The sequence below is a fragment of the Helicoverpa armigera genome, chromosome 12 (genome assembly GCF_030705265.1).
Source record: "Helicoverpa armigera isolate CAAS_96S chromosome 12, ASM3070526v1, whole genome shotgun sequence".
NCBI lineage: Eukaryota > Metazoa > Arthropoda > Insecta > Lepidoptera > Noctuidae > Helicoverpa > Helicoverpa armigera.
Genome location: NC_087131.1, coordinates 7,526,874 through 7,545,513, shown reverse-complemented (window position 1 = coordinate 7,545,513; position 18,640 = coordinate 7,526,874). Strand labels below are relative to the sequence as shown.

Here is an 18,640-nt window from a genome sequence, read left to right as displayed (position 1 = left end):
TTATAGATTGTATAATTAATTTAAGTTAACACAGAAATCCCACATATCAGGTTTTACAGTCCAGGTCCTAAAAAACTTTTCCTTAACATCTAACCATTTTTCATAGTACTTTGTTGATTTTTTCTTCATCTTATTGTAAGGTATGCTCTCAATTTGTTCCTGGCCACATATTCTTTGTTTTAATTCTTCATTTGTATTAAGAACTGTTAAGAATTGTTTGTATAGGTTGTATTTACTGATGTTCAAACTGCAGGCAGGTGAAATAGCTTTCTTAACGGTGACGCCTAACTTTCTGCCTTGGACTGCTACTTCTAGGAGCCTGAAACAGATTTATTGCTTTCAAACATATTTTAAATTGTATTTTTACCCACGGCGGAACGGAGCAGGTATATGCGTTTAGGGTGAGAGATGTGCGTTTTTTAAATATATGTGTGCATAAAGGGCATAGAATAAACTATATATTTGGACAGAAGTAATTTAGTCACAGAGTAAATAAAACTGCTTAGTCAAATATTCATACTCACTGGTTAGTTGTTTTCACCCATACAATGCTCCCAGGTGCAGGTCTTGTATTATTCTCTGAGCTTATATTGGAAAACACTAAAGAGGTTTGATAAAACTGAGGTTCAACCTCCAATTTCAATGATGAACACTCTGGCCTGTTTAAAAGTGCTCTGTGTAAAGAATCTTTTGAATATGGAACGCCAGCGCCGAATATAAAATGTTTTATGTATACCGGTTCACAGAGCATACTCAACAGGCTTCCCTGTACTCCTAAGTGCACCCATTTAGCAATTTTATCACTACATGAGACTGACAAAGTTCTATCTCCTCTGCCCGGCTTGGTTCTCACTTGTCCGAGATGAAGCTGAATATTTGTTCCTTGATCCTTCACATCTTGTTCACAATGAGGAAGGCATTTTGCCCCTGTCTTCAGAACATAGCCATCACCTTTCCATTTCTTAACTTGTATGTTACAATTGTCATCATCAGCTGGCCGTTTCTGTGGGTTCAGAACATCACCATGATGCTCTTGATCCCCTTGTGTAGATATTATAGATGCATCCCCACATGGTAATTGGGAAGAATAAAATATAAATTCAATATTATCTTTCAGTACAAGCTGCCCATTATCATCATAAAATATAGATTCCTTACTATTTAAAGCTCTGCGAACATTCTCGTATAGATATATTAAAAAGCCACGTCGAGCGAATACTTCAGCATGGCTATCATTTAGTATACTTCCATTTGGTACCATTTTCGTGGCACCAACACATTTTGAGCCGGTTCCTAACGATACAACCTCAGTCCTCTCATTGGATTTATCATATTGCACAAAACAGGAAAGTACTGTCCACTCTTTCTCAATAGGTTTTCCATTCTTCGGTAACTTATTATATAAATTGAAACAGTTTTGCACTACCTTTTCAACTAGTGTATCGCTTAGGTTATGCATATTTTAGAAGGTTTTGAATATTTCTAGACACATATTGCTTGAAAATAAATATAAGAGAATGTTCATATCACAACTTTTCTTCTTTATTTGTAATAAATATGTTTAATGTGAAAATAAAAAGCTTCCCTAAATTGTAAACAACACTGACTGACGTTTAGGTTGTTTTGACAGCATTGACAGATCTCTACGAATTCTTCGTTACGCAAAAAATTCGCGCAGCGAAAATATCCAATCGTACATTTCAATGATTTCCAGTTGAATGTTGGTGAAGTTAGAAGTAATAATTCTGTGATAATTCGTTCATAGGTAAAGTTTTATAGGTATGTTGTGAAATAAAAATGTGAGTATTGTTAAAAAGTCGCAAATAAGATTATAATATTTTTGCTTAAATTGGAACGTTTAAACTGCGTTCCATTGAATTTGCGAGGAATATAACAATATTTGGCATACAATGTGTTTAAATTATGTTTCATTTTTCAGATTTTGCACATAAGTCTTCCAAGATTCATCGAACTGATAGATAGTAAGTACTGATAAATCTGGATAGTTTTTTGTAATTCACGGCTATGTTTTTTAATTATCATCTCCGCTCATCAGAAATTCCAGAAAGAACACTTTCACTTTTTGACCCTAAAGGACAATGCTCATGAAGTATGAGAAAAAAACCCAGGCCCGGCGCAAAAGAAATGTAGCTCAAAATATAGGTAAAAATAAGTAATTAAATATTACATAGAGGGCATTATCGAAATCAGTGGCTATATGTGTGAAATTGCTATTCGAATTTTAACATCTGCGGTACATTGCTACTCAAGATTTTAGAGGTAACATAATGTGTTAGTAAAAGGAACAGCAAACAGATACAGTTGTGGTTTAAGAGTGTACATAATGACATGTTTATAGCAACTTCTCCACTATTCTGCCTACTTTTACAAGATAATAGGATGATAGAACTAAAACAGGATATGAATGTGCTTTTTATTTTAATAATAACGCTTAAAAGTCATCGATTCTTTATTTCTAACACGACGAGATCCAAAAATGTTGCGGGATGCGCAAACTGTTCCTCATGTCTAGCCCACCCTAAGTAATGTAAAACGCTCATGACGCGATGACGTGGGCGCTGCAGCCTGTACTTCGGTATTGTTTAACTTTTTGGAGAAGCTTATTACTTGCCATATTACTTGTTTGTTGTTTCAGATAGCACTTTAATTAAACTATAAGCCCCAGCTGCTCATGTTACCCCTTTAAAAAATCAAATAGCAATTTCATACATTTAGCCATTGATTTCGATGATGCCTCCTATGCAGTATTTCATTACTTATTATTACCTACAATTTGAGTTACTTTTCGTTTGCGCCGGGCTTGGGTTTTTTTTGAGCATTGTCCTTTTACTCTTGTTCAGCAATTCCGCTTGCAAGTATCAAAACCTACTAGTGAGTACTATGTACTTAACTACCCAATGAATCATTATTACCTAGTTATCTGCTTACAGGTTGTAAGTAAAACAATGGCATGAACAAAAAGCCGGAAAATATTACCAACATACATATTACCTACATACTAAACAATATACCTCTTCGTAAAATTACTGTAAGCACCCAAGCACAACTATCAACCTATTTAAACTGCGGTATTATGTTTTGATTTGTCCGCCATCCCTGGAATGTTAGATAGCATCAATGGATGCACATCTGTATCGAAATAAAGATCGGAACGCCGAGTCCATGTCGTACTTTCAAATGAAGCATGCAGTAAAATGCACATCTAAGATGGATTTGAGAATTATAGATACCTAGATGTGTAAGATAAAATTCATAGATATTTTACGACTAACGAGTAGGAACTCATTTTGTGACTGATACATTAGGTGGGTAGGTACCAACTATTAGATTACTCTTTGGCCGTGCTCGCGGAAACACAGTGCAGTTTAATTTCGCATTATAGTCAGTAGTTTAATTCGCATTATGTCAGTTAAATTGTTATTTAGTAAGTTACTAGGTATTTGAAACATTTTTTGATGTTAGATATCGAGTCACGAATTATTCAGCCTAGCTGTCTAAATCCTTCCATCGTCAGTGATACAAAAGTATTTTTCAAATGTTAAATCGTGAGAAATTTCAATCCTTGAGAGCAAAAAATATACGAAACAATATCTCGAAGTTACTGGCATCGGCATTTATCATAAGTTGCCGGATACGGATGTTAAGGTTCCTAGTGTTCATTATATTGGCCATTAGTGGGCGGTGATGAAAGAGGGTAGTTTGTCATTCCACGCCTCATTATAGAGCGAGATGACGCGCCCGATCTCAGGACCAATTTGAATATCAAAGCGCTCCCTTCACGCTAGATAAATTGCTATCAAAATATTCCAATAATAGGTATACGATGACTTTCAATAAGTTCACTCAATTCTTTAGCGATCGATAAAATCGATATTGTTCCGTTCCGCTATAAAAAATCACTTTGCATAATATTCATACAGGATGTTTACGTAAAGAAAGGAGGTCATATTATTTAGTTTAATTTTTTTCCTTTGGAAAGTTAGTATTCTTGAGTTTTGTATTTCTACCTCTCTGCTGTATAGGTTACCTACATAAGATAGATAGGTACATACCTACATCAGAATATTAAAAAAAAAACTGACTATTCTTCTAGCCAACAGAACAAGACTACAAGAATGTAAATATTTTAAGAACTTAATTTTTGGGTACCTAAAGAGTTTCAGTGAAAACTAAATCAACCTGTACATGTAACCGAACAGGTACCAAATGGTTATACATTGAAAACGTTTTAATTTTCGACTAAATGATACAGGAATAAATATTAACGACGTCAACATCAGGCCCGCCGTAAGCGGGCGTGCAACGCGTGCACCGCACGCGGGCGGCACGTCCTAGGGGGCGGCAAATCCAGCGACGTAATATTAAAAAAATACAATATCTTTTTACCAATTATTTGATTTCAATATTTCCGAACACAGCAATAGCGCTAAGAATATTACTTACACTGCAGGTTTCAGTTATGTACATCTGTTGATCATTTTCAAAATTAAAAATTATTAAAAACGATTTAAGATCAACCATTAGCGTAGCGTGGGGGGAGAGAGCAGGGGGGGCAAATGCCCTGGGCGGCACTATTTAGGGAGCGGCAAAATTAACCCATACGGCAAAATTAAACCATAATTATGTAATAAAAATATTTTTACTAAAAATAAATGAGTAGATTAACAATAAAATTTCAGAAAAAGCCGCCCTCGCTTTGGTCGTCCCCTATCAATTTTGACGGGTCCATCCTTTGCATCCCCAAAAAAATTCGCGCTCGCTGCGCTCGGGCCTCCATGTCCGATATCGCAATCAGTAGCGGCTTTAGGGTAGGGCGCGGTTGGGTGACGGCTCAGGGCGCCGCAGGCGCCCCCATACAATCCTTGATCAGAATGTTACTCCTATTATTGTTTTAAATTTCATCAAAGACTGCAACTTACAAGAACTGTATCCAAATGAATGGATAGCATCAGGGCCATCTTAACCTATGGTGTAGGGTGTGTGGCGCCGAAGCGAATTTGTGTTTAATTCCGCGTTAAAGGACAATGGGCAGATTGGTATACCCCACCAATAGCAATGTCATATATATCATTGGATAGGCCTTTTTATGTAGAACAATATTTACTATGACAGCTTTGCTGAAATGTTTGTCCGTTCTGAGATATAGATCAAAAACTGTGCAAAAGTTAGAACTAAGTAATCTATTGATAACTCAAGTTTTTAAAGGAAAATCTAAGAACTACTAAGTGTAAGTCTTGTATGAAAGAAAATCAGATTACAGTATTGATTAGCATCAGTTTTAAGATTGTTTGTTATCTATATCTCAGAACGGACAAACAATAGAACAAAGCTGTCATAGTAAATGTTGTTCCAGTTAAAAAGACCTATCCAATGATATGTATGACTTTCCTATTGGTGCGGTTTCTCACTACGCCCAACATCCAGTTGGTACAATAAAAGGTTGAAATGCTACATAATAGTAACAATTATGGATCCTAACGGGCACAGTAGTACTTACAGGACTTAAAGTTATTAGTACTTAGATTTTCCTTTAAAAACTTGAGGTATCAATAGATTACTTAGTTCTAACTTTTGCACAGTTTTTGATCTATATCTCAGAACGGACAAACATTTCAGCAAAGCTGTCATAGTAAATATTGTTCTACATAAAAAGGCCTATCCAATGATATATATTACATTCCTATTGGTGGGGTATACCAGGTCCCATATATTTGTGCCCATTGTCCTTTGAGAAATTCTCGAAGAAACACTACTTTTATGTCCCAATACTCAAAAAAAAAAATCGCGCTCCCTTCGCTCGCGGCTCCTTCACTTCACAGTCGCTTTTATTATATATGTTTAGGACTTTTAGTGATCCAAAACTCAAAAATTTTCGGGCTTGCTTCACTTTACAGTTGTTTTTATTTTTCAAGATTTTTTTAGTCTACCCTAGCAAAAAGGGAGCGTCGTTTTTAAGTTCTTTTATTAATAAGAAAGTAACTTCTAGTTTCCATGTGAACTTTCTTATTTACGGTACTACTTTAAGTCCCAAAATACATAGGCGCCATCATCAACAAAGAGTTATGTACGTTTAGGCAAAATTTTAAGTAATTTTTGTTTTGAGTTCTTAGATATAACAAAAAATTTCGCGCTCGCTTCGCTCGCGCAATCAGAAGACATGTTCCGGTATTTTTGCATTCACCAACCAGCAATAACTTATGTACGATTGGGCTACATTTTACGTAATTTTTGCTTCGACTTGTTAACTATAAAAAAATATTCGCGCTCGCTTCGCTCGCGCAGTCGGTAACTAAATACGTCTCTGTTTTTCGTATGGGTTTGAATTGCAGTTGGAGGGCGCCGTAGAAATCTCGCCCAGGGCGCTTGTAGAGTTAAAACCGGCACTAATCGCAATTTATCTTTGTTTAATTGTTGAGGCATTTAATTTCGAAAAATCATTTTTCGCGCACGTCCGTTATAGGTTTTTGTTCACTTTGGCTTTTTATGATATGTTTACTTCATGAAAACTCTAGGAAAAAATCGCGCTCGCTTCGCTCGCGGCTTCATGTACATTTGCACTTCATTTCTGTGCATATCTTACTTTTTGACTTTGCTTTGTTAATTTACAGTGGCTTTTATTTGTTTTGTGTCCTTAGACTAAAAAAATTTCGCGCTCGCTTCGCTCGCGCTTCCTTACATATGGAATATGTCTCATGCGTTGACTTTTTCGACGGGAAACCCACCAAAAACCATTAACCATAAAGTCCGGACCCCCTGGACCCCCCCCCCTTATATATTTTTTGACAAAACCCAGTATAATATGTAGTCGTAGGGCGGCATAATCGGTTTTGCACGCGGGCGAACAAACAGCTAGCGGCGGGCCTGGTCAACATTGCAGGGGAAATGCAGTATTCGAAGGTAAATGATAACATTACGAGCTATTGACCCCACTGATAAAGACATTGCATCGTGACTTTACGAATGAGCTTTGGATGAAAAATGTTTTCTGAGTCTACCAATTTAATGCTACATACTTATTTATTTATCCGATATTTCAGAATTTACCATACCTAATCACATTGTGTGCCATCGATGTATTTTTAGTAGTACCTAATTTAACAACACCTGTTTAAAAAATTCCAGTCACTGAAATGTAGCGAGGCAAAGCGGTCAAAATTGTTGTGTATTAACAGTTCCCAGCAGTTACGCATGCCACATCATCATGCCTCATTACTGGGGTCCTCAACCACAGGTTTCGTCAAAATATGCAACCCAAGCTTCCTGTTTTTGTTGCAAACTGCGGTTTTAACACACACCTCGGAAACAAATTGACTTTGAAAATTGCTGGTTTATCTCTGGAGAAGATAAAATCAGGGATGCCACAGATGGATTGTAAGCTACCTTCTTAATTTAATCCACGATAATAAGCTTGATTATTTCATGCCTAGGTAATTGTTGTCTTAAATAAAGAGTCGGGTGTTAAAATGAATTTCAACGGCGATCTGAGCAGTGAAAGGAAAGGAAACAAAGCTAGGCTAAGTGATCATTTCCTAGAGATTTCTATAAGCGTTGCTGTTTGTTTGTTTTATTGCTCCATCTGATCTTCCACTTCCCTATTTTACTTTAATATTGTTATTACCTATTTTCAAAATGTCGCGCGTCGCTTTGTTCGTAAAGTTTTTCAAATGTTTAACGTTCGTTAACACTGCGGTAGTTTCATATCACAAGTGCCCAGTAGCGTCTTACTAATCTTACTTATTAGGTAGGCATAAAGCTAGGCATTTCTCGTAAATAATAATGGATTAACGCTTAATAACTATGATTCTTCACGGATTACCTTCACGGGTAGTAATTGTGAAAAAAAATCTAAAGAATTTAACGGAACAATCACAAATTCCTTCTTTTCTAAACAATGTGCAATAACTGCAATAGCCAAGTCCGAGCGCCACATTGTTCAGTTCCTTCCAAAGTAAGAAGGTCACGTATGCACAATTGAGGTTAAAGTTCAAATTGCAATAAACTAAAAAAAGTCGTGCCATAACTTAAGGTCGTAGGTGATTTGTTGTGAACGATAAAGCAGAGCGTTCCCAACACCAAAACATTGATTGCAAACAGCAGTAGGTACAAGGTCGTTCAGACTAGTTGCAATATTTCGGAACTTTTATCTAACATCTTCAATGTTGGTCGTCATTCAAATGTAACATGAATTATTTAGTTTCCCAAAATTATGCAACGGAACAAATTGAAATCGTTTTGAATCAACACAGACCCCCGCTGAGCACCTCGCAGTTCTGCCCTGCAATAAAAACGTAGAAATATTTTATTATGGATCGAATATTGGTTGATACATTTCGTAACACGAAGTAAGTACACGCATGCATGAGTCGTAAAAGTAGGTATGTTAAAATATAAAATGCAAATGCAATGTAGATAGGAACAGAAATTCATGACAGTTACAGCGAACATAAATTAGGGCTTTTAGGTACCTACTTATTATTTATTTTATTTAGTCAGTACCCTACTAAAGTGAAAAAAATAAAAAGGACCACAAAGGCCCGTTATGAAACCAGCACAAAAATCTTCAGAAGCTGACACACTCTCGTCATAATTGACAAAAAACGACCCCGTTAGGGTAAACTGGGTACGGTTGTGCCAGGGTACGGTAGTGACAGTCGCAATTGTAACGAAACTATACGTAATACGGGGGAGGGGTGTGAGGGAGAAAGACGTGGCTCACAAGCCTAAACACGTTCCCCAATATTGCGTTAGCCGGCGCAGGACGTTGACGTAAGCAGGAGCCCACATTGCTTTTCAACAATCAAAAGTAAGTATTTTTGTTCGATTTCTTTTCCTAATTTCTGTTATTTTTAAACAGATAGATTATCTTGTTATTTTTTTCTTTAAAAGTTGGACATTAATATTTAATTACAAGTGATTTCTTTTTACGTAAAGTATTTGGCAAAATCATGGCGAATTTTTGTTTTCAAAATGATGCGTTGAGTACGATTGTGACAATTTTTTTGGGTACGGTTGTGACGAATATCTATACATATAAAAATCTCATATTATTATTTTTTGCTTTTAGATGTCCAGAATACGTTTGTGGAAGACCGGAGACAGCAGTATGATGTAAAAAAATATAAAGATGCCGATGAAGAAGCGAAACAAGGGATTTCGTAAGTGTAGCACAAGCTACAAGCCTTTCTACAGCTACAAGTTTTAACAGAGTAAATGTTGTTTTGTTGATTGTTAAAACTATGTTTGTAAGCTTATTAGGTTAAACATTTCTACAATAAAAGATATTATAGACCATTTTGATATATGTTTATGCGTGTCCCAACCGCCCTTGGTATGTGGCCGGTTGTGACACTTTCCCATTTTTTTTAAAATTGATCTTATGAGTAATACATTGTATTAAGGAACAATATATTAGTGTTTTTACGTACACAAATGTCCAAATTGCGATACAAGTTCCTTTTCTGGGAGCTAATTAGTAAAATAACAAAATTATTGGTGATCAAACGAAAATTGGCACAACTGTACCCAGTCTACCCTACTCTACAAACAACTAACAAGTGACTTCGAGGGCCGAGCCAAGGAATGAGGGTTTTTGAAATTTTTTCTGCCACCGGGTGGCGCCACGTATGCGTCTGGTCCAAACAGTTGTCAAATAGTATGGAATTGTAGGTGCCGAACTTATTGTTTATTGAAATTCTGTTATATTGGAAGTGTTATTGATTTTATTATGGACTACGGTCAGAATAAGGTTTCCGAACTAAAAATTGAGCTAAGAGAGAGGGTGCAAAAGTCAATGGTACTAAGGAAAAGCTTGTTGAAAAATTTTTTAACACAATATGATTTAGTTTTTTTTATTTACTCAACCGCAATAGTAAAACAATAATGCAGTGCTTTAATTATAAAATAAAAAAAACACTAAAATCGTTCACTATTCATAGTAAAGATAAGCACTTTGACAGTTATTTGGACCTGACGACTCGGTGCTGCCACCTCGTGGACGCCATTTTACGAAACCCTCATTGCACAGTCGTGTAAAAAAGAGGTGCTTTATAGATTTCGCAAACAGGAGCTTCGGGTAGTTGGCAGGGCCATGATAAGCTACATAGCATATCACTGTATTAACGTCCCATCAGGTTATGAGAGTGAAGGAATAGTAAGTGCACCTGTGTCTGTGCAAATGCTTGTGCACTATATTATGTCCTGCGCAGTTGGCTAAATTCCTGACTATCGGCTAAGGCGGCTGTTGAGAACAGCCGATGTAGCCGATAGTCGGCTCTGGGAGGACATCATATCACTAAAATAGGTATGTACATCGCTCATGTAATATCCTCCTACCCAGACTGCCTGCTGAGACTGAAGCTACACATTCATGTAAAGTCTAATAACTTTATTAGCTGAATATAGATTGATGTCGATGAACGTGGCTCCGCTTCACCCGTAATCGGCGCCGCATTGACAATGACATTGATACCAATGATGACAAAGAACATCGTGATCCGTCTAATGCAAGGGAGCTGAACCTGCTCAACTGAGGTCAAGTGGTGTAATGAAAGTAGATACACTCTGAAAGAAAACTATAGATGAGATCTTTCTTACATAAGAAAGGGTAGGTATTCCTGGGTATTCTCATAATATAGGTAACGTTGTAGTGCTACTGTGTGAATTTCTAATGTTCCTTCCAATTATTCTGATAATTAAAGAATGCACTCATCTACCTACATAATTGTTATGTATTAGCTACCTAGGTACTTATTTATTAAACAGGACTTTTGGAAACTCCGAAATCGTCCTTTTATTAGTCTCCATGTATATCCAACATAAGCCTGTAATTTCAGACTTAACCACATAGTCCATTTTGGATACTCCTATGCCAGAAATATTTGCACTAATTAAGTAATCCACCTTATTTTCGTATTTAATCGTCTCCTTTACTTTAAACAGAAAATCTTAGGTATAAGCAGGCACAATGTCAGCCATCTAATAGTCGAACAGTTTATCTTAATACAAATTACATAAAAGCACTTCTACCCGAGGAACATTTCGGTTTCAATACGGCAGATAACAAATCAGAATCGTGCCGGGTCCACATTAGCACGCAGCACGTTCCGGGCCGCACGGCATCTGATAGGTAATACACCAGCCGTAATGCGCTCCCTGGTACACTATTTCAAATGTTATTACAGTTGCCATGTTGTTCCTGCCGCGTAGACAGCTCATATCGTGCAGAGTAATCGCGAACCTCGCCCTACACCATCCGATATGGACCGCCCGATTCCTCGAAACTACTATTGCGTGAGACGGAAGCACTGATGCCAGTATAAACATTGTTTAAACCACGTTTGTGTAATCTTGAACTCCAATTCGCAACATAGACGGTACAAAATCAAGAAAATGAAATATACTTAATAAGCCAAACATAATAGATATTAGTATGTAGAGCTCAATTTCATAGACCATAATGTCTTAATGCAAAACGAACAGTCGGTAAGCGGATTTGTTCATAAATTAAGCGCCACTTAATATGACAATTTACGAGCGTAGCGAACAGGGCTCCGACGCTACGTGTCTCGTGTCTGCAAAGCCGGAGGATCTGAAAGCTGACTAGGGATCAATTAGCTTTACTCCTAGTAAGGACATCTTTATGTGTCCGGCCCGGAGAGTTTTAACGGTGCCTTTTACATAAAAGACTCCACTGCTACCGTAGAATTAAAAAATAATAAATTAACTGTTAAGTGTTAAAAACTTACTTTTATCAGGAACTAGGTAGGTATGTCTTACACCTTAACCTTTCACCCACTAAGAACTCAACTAGGAAGGACTAGCCCTCACAAATATAAACATTACCATGTTCCAATCTTAATCCAATCGATAAATCTTCTAATTGATTTACAGCTGCAATGCAAAGCACTTGATGGTAAAACACATAATAAGTTGAAAGTATAGGTAACTACGAAGCTTATTACAATGAACAGCAATTTCTTTAACTACTGGGCCCCGATTCTCCTAAGTTAATAATGTCAAAATCGAATAGAAATCGAATCGCAATATGATCGTAATAGCAGTTTTAACCATAACGGGCATTCTGCTACTAATAAAAGACCAATCGTATTCGATTGACATTTGATTGGTGTGCGATTGGTCTGCTATTTTGATGATTTTGGTCTATACGGTAGTTTGCTGTACAATCATTTTGCAATCGAAAATCATTTGCAGACAAAATGATTCATTATTGTATGACAGAAAAGGATAAAAACGTTTATTTCAAAGAAAAAATAGCGGAATGCCACATACGCTTCAATCGTAATCGAGTCGGGATTGGATCTCAGTCGAATCGAGTCGAACGTCAATCGAATGGCGCTTGAGTAAAATTAGGAGAATCGGGCCCCTGTAATGCGAGCGATGCGAAGTAAAGCAAGTGCCAATAATAAATTAACAACAATCGTAATAAACTTGGGTGGTCTAAGTACAACATTGTGAATAACTGGGATGGTATTTAACAAATATTATACCTAGATACATACCAAACTGCTACAAAAATGTTTGTTTCAACTAAAAAAAAACATTAACGTTCCTACTTTAAAGTTAGACAGAGGTAATTAGAAAAAAATATATTGGAAGATTTAATATTATAAAACATTTTTTTTTTAATTATACCTTCTAGCCACACAATTTTGTTATTCCAAGCAAGCGTAACTATCTCATCTCATACAAATTCAACCGCAAAACTATCTACCTACCTAGCAATGGAGGCAAATAAACTAATTTTGAGGCAGAATCTTAGCTATGATTGTTGCATTATTTTCAGGTCCTAATAGGGGTGATGATGGGAAGGGATCTTAGCCATGCCCATTATACGGAGTAAATTCCTGTAATAACATTGCAATTTTGCCATGCGGCGGGCAATATCCCGTAAAGTGCATCGAGGACATTGAACCAGCTTATATTATTCCTTTTTATGATTGAGTTGTACAGAAAAAAAAGTGAAGATTAGCTATAAACTAAGAGCTAGAGAACATTGAATTTGTGTTCTGCTGGCGTTGCAGCACTGTCTTGAGCTTCTAATTTTCTAATCTAAACAAGTATGATAAATAATAACATGTACAAGCACTACAAAACAAAAAGGCTTCACGAAGCATTCCGGTGTACCCGGCGGTGTGTCTTGGGTTACCCCAACCCAATGTCACATTCAATGGCTGGCCATTGATTACCAGTCATAAGGGATCTTTTAAAACTTTGAACGTATTTGCAGAACTATGTGAAACCACGTAACATTTATTTACCTATGATACGATTAAATTATACTATAATTTATATTTTAATCGAATTAAATTAGTTGATAATTAACATTAATCTACACCTACACCTGTACCTACGCCCTACCGTACTCTGTCAAATGTCATTTGCTTTAAATGTCATTGTCATAGAACATTGACAGATCGCTGATCACTGATCAGCTCCTTCCTTGCCTTCTCAAAACAACCTCTGTAATCGAAAATAATTTGACTTATACTTCTATTAAACATGGGGAATTGGAAACTGGAAGTCGGAAGAATGGCTATGTATACATCTTTTCCCGTGGGACTATTTTTCTTCTTTAATCAACCAACATATTTCGAAGAATGGGTAACAAATACTAAGCGTCAAATCTTCCCACCAGAGAACATGAAAGACAGGGAAGCTATCCAGGAACTAATCAGAGAAATGAGGAAAAAGCAAATGGAAGCCTTAGACAAGGAATAAGTTGATATCAGTCCTAATACCTAAGTTTGTACATAAGTGACGCATTTGATAACTTGTTGACTAGTAGTGGTTCAATAGTGTTCAGTTAATCTGTTAATAATATCATATTTTATCCTATAAAGATATAGCTCCTAACAACACCACTCAAACAACATTGAACCACAAGTAGATTATGAGTGGCCATGAAATTAGTGAAAGAAGGATACAGAACTGATAAAACACATTAGAAGATATTTTCCTCTTTATTAGATGTAATAATAACAAATAAACTTTATTAAAAAGTTTAATCTATTTTCACTGTTTTATTTTTATGCAGGTAACTCAATACAATGCCCAATGTCGTAGAACACAATGAAGCATAGATAACATAAGAGACTCCATAGAACTCTCCTATCACTCCTGCAACCATAGGAGCAACTACACCGGTCAATGACCGAACACTGTTTGAAGCACCAATGAGGGTTCCTCTATGGTCTCCATGACTTCTCTTCAACACCATCTCTAATGTTACTAATCTACCAGTTGCATTACCAACAGCCATTGGTATCAACCAAAAAGTATAAAGAAAAACATTAAAAGATAATGCTAGACCTACTAAGGATACGCTAGTGAGTAAAAATACATGAAAATTTCTTATACTGTAGTCTTTGTCATGAATATAAAAGCTGTTTATGTAACCTATAAAATAGCTAGATATTGAACCTATTACACCTTGAAAGGATATTACGTAACCGATATATTTTGGTGAGAGCTCATATACTGTTTTTAAGTAAAGTGAATAATTTGAATAATATACACCCATTGCAAAGCTAATTAAAGCTTTAAACATGAATATATCCCAATATTTAGACCATTCTATGTAATACAGCTGAACAAAAGATTGTTGAACACTAGAAAAAAGTGTTTTTAGTAAACTTGTTTGTGTTTCTTCCTTAGCTACATTCCTTTTCGGCTGCTTATCTACCTTTGGTAGAAAGTATACCAAACCTGAAACAATGTTATCGTATTAATCCTAAAATGCTTTTTCTATAAAGTACTTTATTTATTGTAATAAGATTAATACCAGATGAAGTAACGGACATTTTGTTTAAAATTAGTTTGGAATTGTTCAAACTTAATGAACTAGAAATCTTAAAAAATTATGTTTAAAACTGGAGAAAAATATTTTATATTTGTTCTCCTAAATACTTTGCTTTTACATTATTTTATATGTATTCCAATATCTGTTATAGCAACACATTCAATACTAAGGTTTCTTACCAGAGTTGGCAGCGAAACCAATACCAACAATAATGGCAATTAACATGAATCCATTGTCTGGGTCATGCTCAGCTATATGACCACCGATCATTGGACCCAAAGTGATACCAGCTCCAGATATGGCCGCCATCTTCCCATATATTTCACCTTGCTTCCGTTCATTCTTTTCATAATCAGGAACCAAAGCTTTGGTCAACATTTGGGTTTGTTTGAACAGACCTGCAAGTTTTTGATTATTGTGATTATTATTCTTACCTAACATTTCTTGATGCTATGGGTGAAACCCAAGCAATGGCCTCAACCAAGATATGAGAAATAACTGTTTCCTGAGACTTAAAATGCTATGTAATTAAATATCATTTTCTTTTTTCAATTATGTTAACAGAAAGCAAAATTAACTCATTTTGATAAACAATTTGTATAGATCATAGATATCACTTGTGATGGAGGGATTTTTTATCCAAGAATACAAACTTGTGAAATAGAGCATGTTAGACATGCACTATTCTATGGGAAAGAAGGTGATATTTTTATGTATGTATGAATGTAAACAAATATTTTTTCAGATGTACCTAACACTGCTCTTATCATTAATATGACCAATATTGAACTGGTGAGTCCAAGCACAGTGTATGCTATACCACACACAAGCAGAGTCAATATCAAAATAGTTTTCCGCCCCTTCAGGTCACTCAAACTGCCCTGAAAATGTTTCATAATTATAAAGAGATGCCAAATAAACTTAATTTATGGTAACAGGTACTTATCCAAAGAGTACTTACGATAAGCGGTCCGGAACCAAGCTGAAACCCAGCATAGATTGATCCAAGCAATCCCACATACAAATGATTACCTCCCATGTCGCGTACATGGCTGGCTACTAAGGGCACAATGAGTCCTACTGCCAACAGATCCTGAAAGCAAACCAGACTTCGTGTCCGTATTACTCAAATAAAAATAAACTACATAGTATGTTAGGTAAACACTAACCAAGAAAGCAACCGCTTGAAGTAAATAAATCGCGAATGACATTGTGGATTTTTATTTATATTCTATACCACATAATAGCACGTGTGTAGCACCTTGTTAAAAAATACTTTAATGGTAGGCGGATTTTTTATTTATTTATTAGGTAGGTACTAAATTATAATATTAGAGTGAGATCGAGTATGACGAGGATAAACACAGCGTATTTTGACATTGACTTCAGCAAACATTATGACAAAGACATCAATCGCGCCAGCATTTTCAATTTCAACAGCTGATCGAAAATGACATTGACAGTTAATTTTCATTAAGGAAAATATATTTTTGTAAATAAATCATAATCTTCTTGTAACTATTGTGAAAGTTTTGCAGTCACCGTTCAAGAAAACCATAGAAACCGCACTCAAAACTTATATTAACTTCAAAACCATGAGCACGACAAGGTTGTCAGTAAGTACCGCAGAAATAAACAGTACATCCAAATGATACGCATTTACTGTTTCAATAATTTTGAAGTTGTTTTTACGTATAAACTTCCATAAGCCAGAGATTTGAGAAAATATACCTTAAGTTTTGTAAACTAAACAGCATTGATAAAAACTTATAGCCAACATAACCTTACTATGTTCAGTACAAACCTGAAAATGGTGTTATATCACCCATCAATACCCAAAAAGTGTGTACTTCTATTGATGCTTAATGTACAGCGGCACCCATTAAAAAAGTATTATTGTACCTTTAGGTCTTGCAAACATTCAAGAAACTTCACAGAACAAGGATGAAGGTATTTGCGGGGGATGACAGAGCACTAACTGCTGGAAGATTAAAAATAAATGAAGAGTTCCAGAAAAACAAACATGTTACCAATGAGGATGCTATAAAGGCTGTATGTTTTTGTTCTATTTAATTTAATATTTAAATAATCGGTAAATTGCCTCTGTCATACATGTATTGCTTTTATGCCTACAGATGGTCAAACTAGCTGAGGATGTTGAAAAGGAACTTCGAACTCAAGTTATACAAGCTCGAGAAGTGAAGCCTGGTGTCTTTGGTAGGTGTTCTACATAATAATAAAAATTATAGTAAATCTAGTCATAAAAATGTTTAAGTTCTAAAAATGCAGTACTTTAGTGTAGCTTTATTTTCCAGTGGCTAAAATTACTGAAGACACTGCAAAGTTTGAAAATATCCCCTATGATGATAACGCAGTATTAGAAGATGGAACAGTTGCTGGGAACAGGCCATGTTGTCAAGATAAAGCTAAAAATAACTAAAGATTCTAATAGACGTCGGTAATGAGGCACTAGACAAGATATTATAATCTTTGAATCATTATTTGAAAATAAGCTTAAAAAACTTTTTGTTAACTAGTTTTAGGTCTGCTATCTTTTGTTTCTTCATAATTTATAAGAGAAGCACTTTTTGGATTTCTATCTTTATTTATTTTATAAAGTAATTGGCATAAAATCTGTAATGCTATAATTTAATTATCTAGATAAGCTTTAGAAAACATGTGTGTCATTGTAATTTATTAAGTTTTAAAACAGTAGTCAATAGGTACTGAATACATGGTTTCACATAACATGAATATTTTATTTTTTTTGTCATCACTTATGTCTTGTTAATAACTATACCATATTTCATGCTTACTGAGTGAGCGAGTACTGACTGAAAAGCTTTATTTTCATTTTATCCTTCAATACTTTTTGAAGCAAGGAAAACCCTAATGCCCTTCTGCTGTAGTTAGAGGATTCGATCCCGGTCGATTGCTTAGTTCGTTTTTTATATATCTATGTCCCTTTTTACGCTTAAATCGATTGCGTAGTTTTGAAAAATACGCAATCGATTTTCATGCAGTTTTTTAATAGATGAGTGATGAAAGTGGAACGTTTATATGTATTATGACTTAACATACATTAATTAGTTGGGAAATACTGTTATCCCGTGCGAAACCGGAGCGGGTCGCTAAATAAAATTTGTCAAAAGAGATCAGTGTATGTTCTATCAATGAGACTCATATTCTAAATCAAATACACCAGAAACTATAATGTCCATATTTAAGCCACGAAAATAAAACTTTTATATCATTTTTGTTAACATACATAAAAAAAAATATTAGTCCCTGGATTCATTGAATTAAATCCCGAGAATTTCGGGACTGAAAATATGATCGGGATCACGAAGACCGGGATCGAATCCCCTAGCTGTATTAGAAAGCCCATCACAGGTTTGAATAAGATAGCTGCATAGAATAAAGGGAATAAGGCCGCGGCCCCATGTCCACGAGGCGCGGCGCCGGCCGCCGTGAACATGGGGCCGCGGCCTAAGAGAAGTAACAGCTCTTTCACACGGCAGTCCAGTTTTGCGGGACCGGCATTTTACTGAATCCTGCAAAACTGAACTACGTGTGAACACAGCGTCCGTTTTTGCAGGATTCCCGCTTTTCACTGGACGAACGTTCCAGTTTCAAATCGACGGGAACAGCATTTTGCAGGATCCTGCATGCGGTTTGCTCGTGTGAACACTAGCATATAATATCTTTTGCGATCAAACAGGATTCTGCAAAAAACGGTATCCTGCAAAAAACTGGACTGCCGTGTGAAAGGGCCGTAAAGAATATATATCCGCTCGTCCT

General features: G+C 35.9%; 4 protein-coding genes and 1 long non-coding RNA gene across 5 annotated transcripts; 3 read left to right on the top strand and 2 right to left on the bottom strand.

Moving 5' to 3' along the window:
• Positions 1 to 1,598, bottom strand: LOC110384029 (tRNA-specific adenosine deaminase 1). Its single transcript, XM_021345057.3, has 2 exons — positions 525 to 1,598; positions 1 to 319 (listed from the first exon to the last, which is right to left on the bottom strand). Exons 1-2 carry the CDS (start codon positions 1,457 to 1,459, stop codon positions 16 to 18), a joined length of 1,239 nt encoding a protein of 412 aa, XP_021200732.3. The 5' UTR covers positions 1,460 to 1,598; the 3' UTR covers positions 1 to 15.
• A 7,035-nt stretch (positions 1,599 to 8,633) lies between these two features.
• Positions 8,634 to 9,312, top strand: LOC135117677 (uncharacterized). Its single transcript, XR_010277044.1, has 2 exons — positions 8,634 to 8,824; positions 9,086 to 9,312. It is a non-coding gene; the product is annotated as an uncharacterized LOC135117677 (long non-coding RNA).
• Positions 9,313 to 13,442: 4,130 nt separating this feature from the next.
• LOC110383968 (protein PET100 homolog, mitochondrial) lies at positions 13,443 to 14,050 on the top strand. Its single transcript, XM_021344958.3, has one exon. It carries the CDS (start codon positions 13,540 to 13,542, stop codon positions 13,756 to 13,758), a length of 219 nt encoding a protein of 72 aa, XP_021200633.1. The 5' UTR covers positions 13,443 to 13,539; the 3' UTR covers positions 13,759 to 14,050.
• Positions 13,982 to 16,208, bottom strand: LOC110383966 (major facilitator superfamily domain-containing protein 9). Its single transcript, XM_021344956.3, has 5 exons — positions 16,009 to 16,208; positions 15,801 to 15,932; positions 15,591 to 15,720; positions 15,019 to 15,237; positions 13,982 to 14,745 (listed from the first exon to the last, which is right to left on the bottom strand). The coding sequence occupies exons 1-5, from the start codon at positions 16,048 to 16,050 to the stop codon at positions 14,042 to 14,044; spliced, it is 1,227 nt and encodes a 408-aa protein (XP_021200631.1). The 5' UTR covers positions 16,051 to 16,208; the 3' UTR covers positions 13,982 to 14,041.
• A 74-nt stretch (positions 16,209 to 16,282) lies between these two features.
• Positions 16,283 to 17,587, top strand: LOC110383967 (complex III assembly factor LYRM7). Its single transcript, XM_021344957.3, has 4 exons — positions 16,283 to 16,455; positions 16,748 to 16,891; positions 16,975 to 17,056; positions 17,155 to 17,587. Exons 1-4 carry the CDS (start codon positions 16,435 to 16,437, stop codon positions 17,277 to 17,279), a joined length of 372 nt encoding a protein of 123 aa, XP_021200632.1. The 5' UTR covers positions 16,283 to 16,434; the 3' UTR covers positions 17,280 to 17,587.
• Positions 17,588 to 18,640: the final 1,053 nt, after the last annotated feature.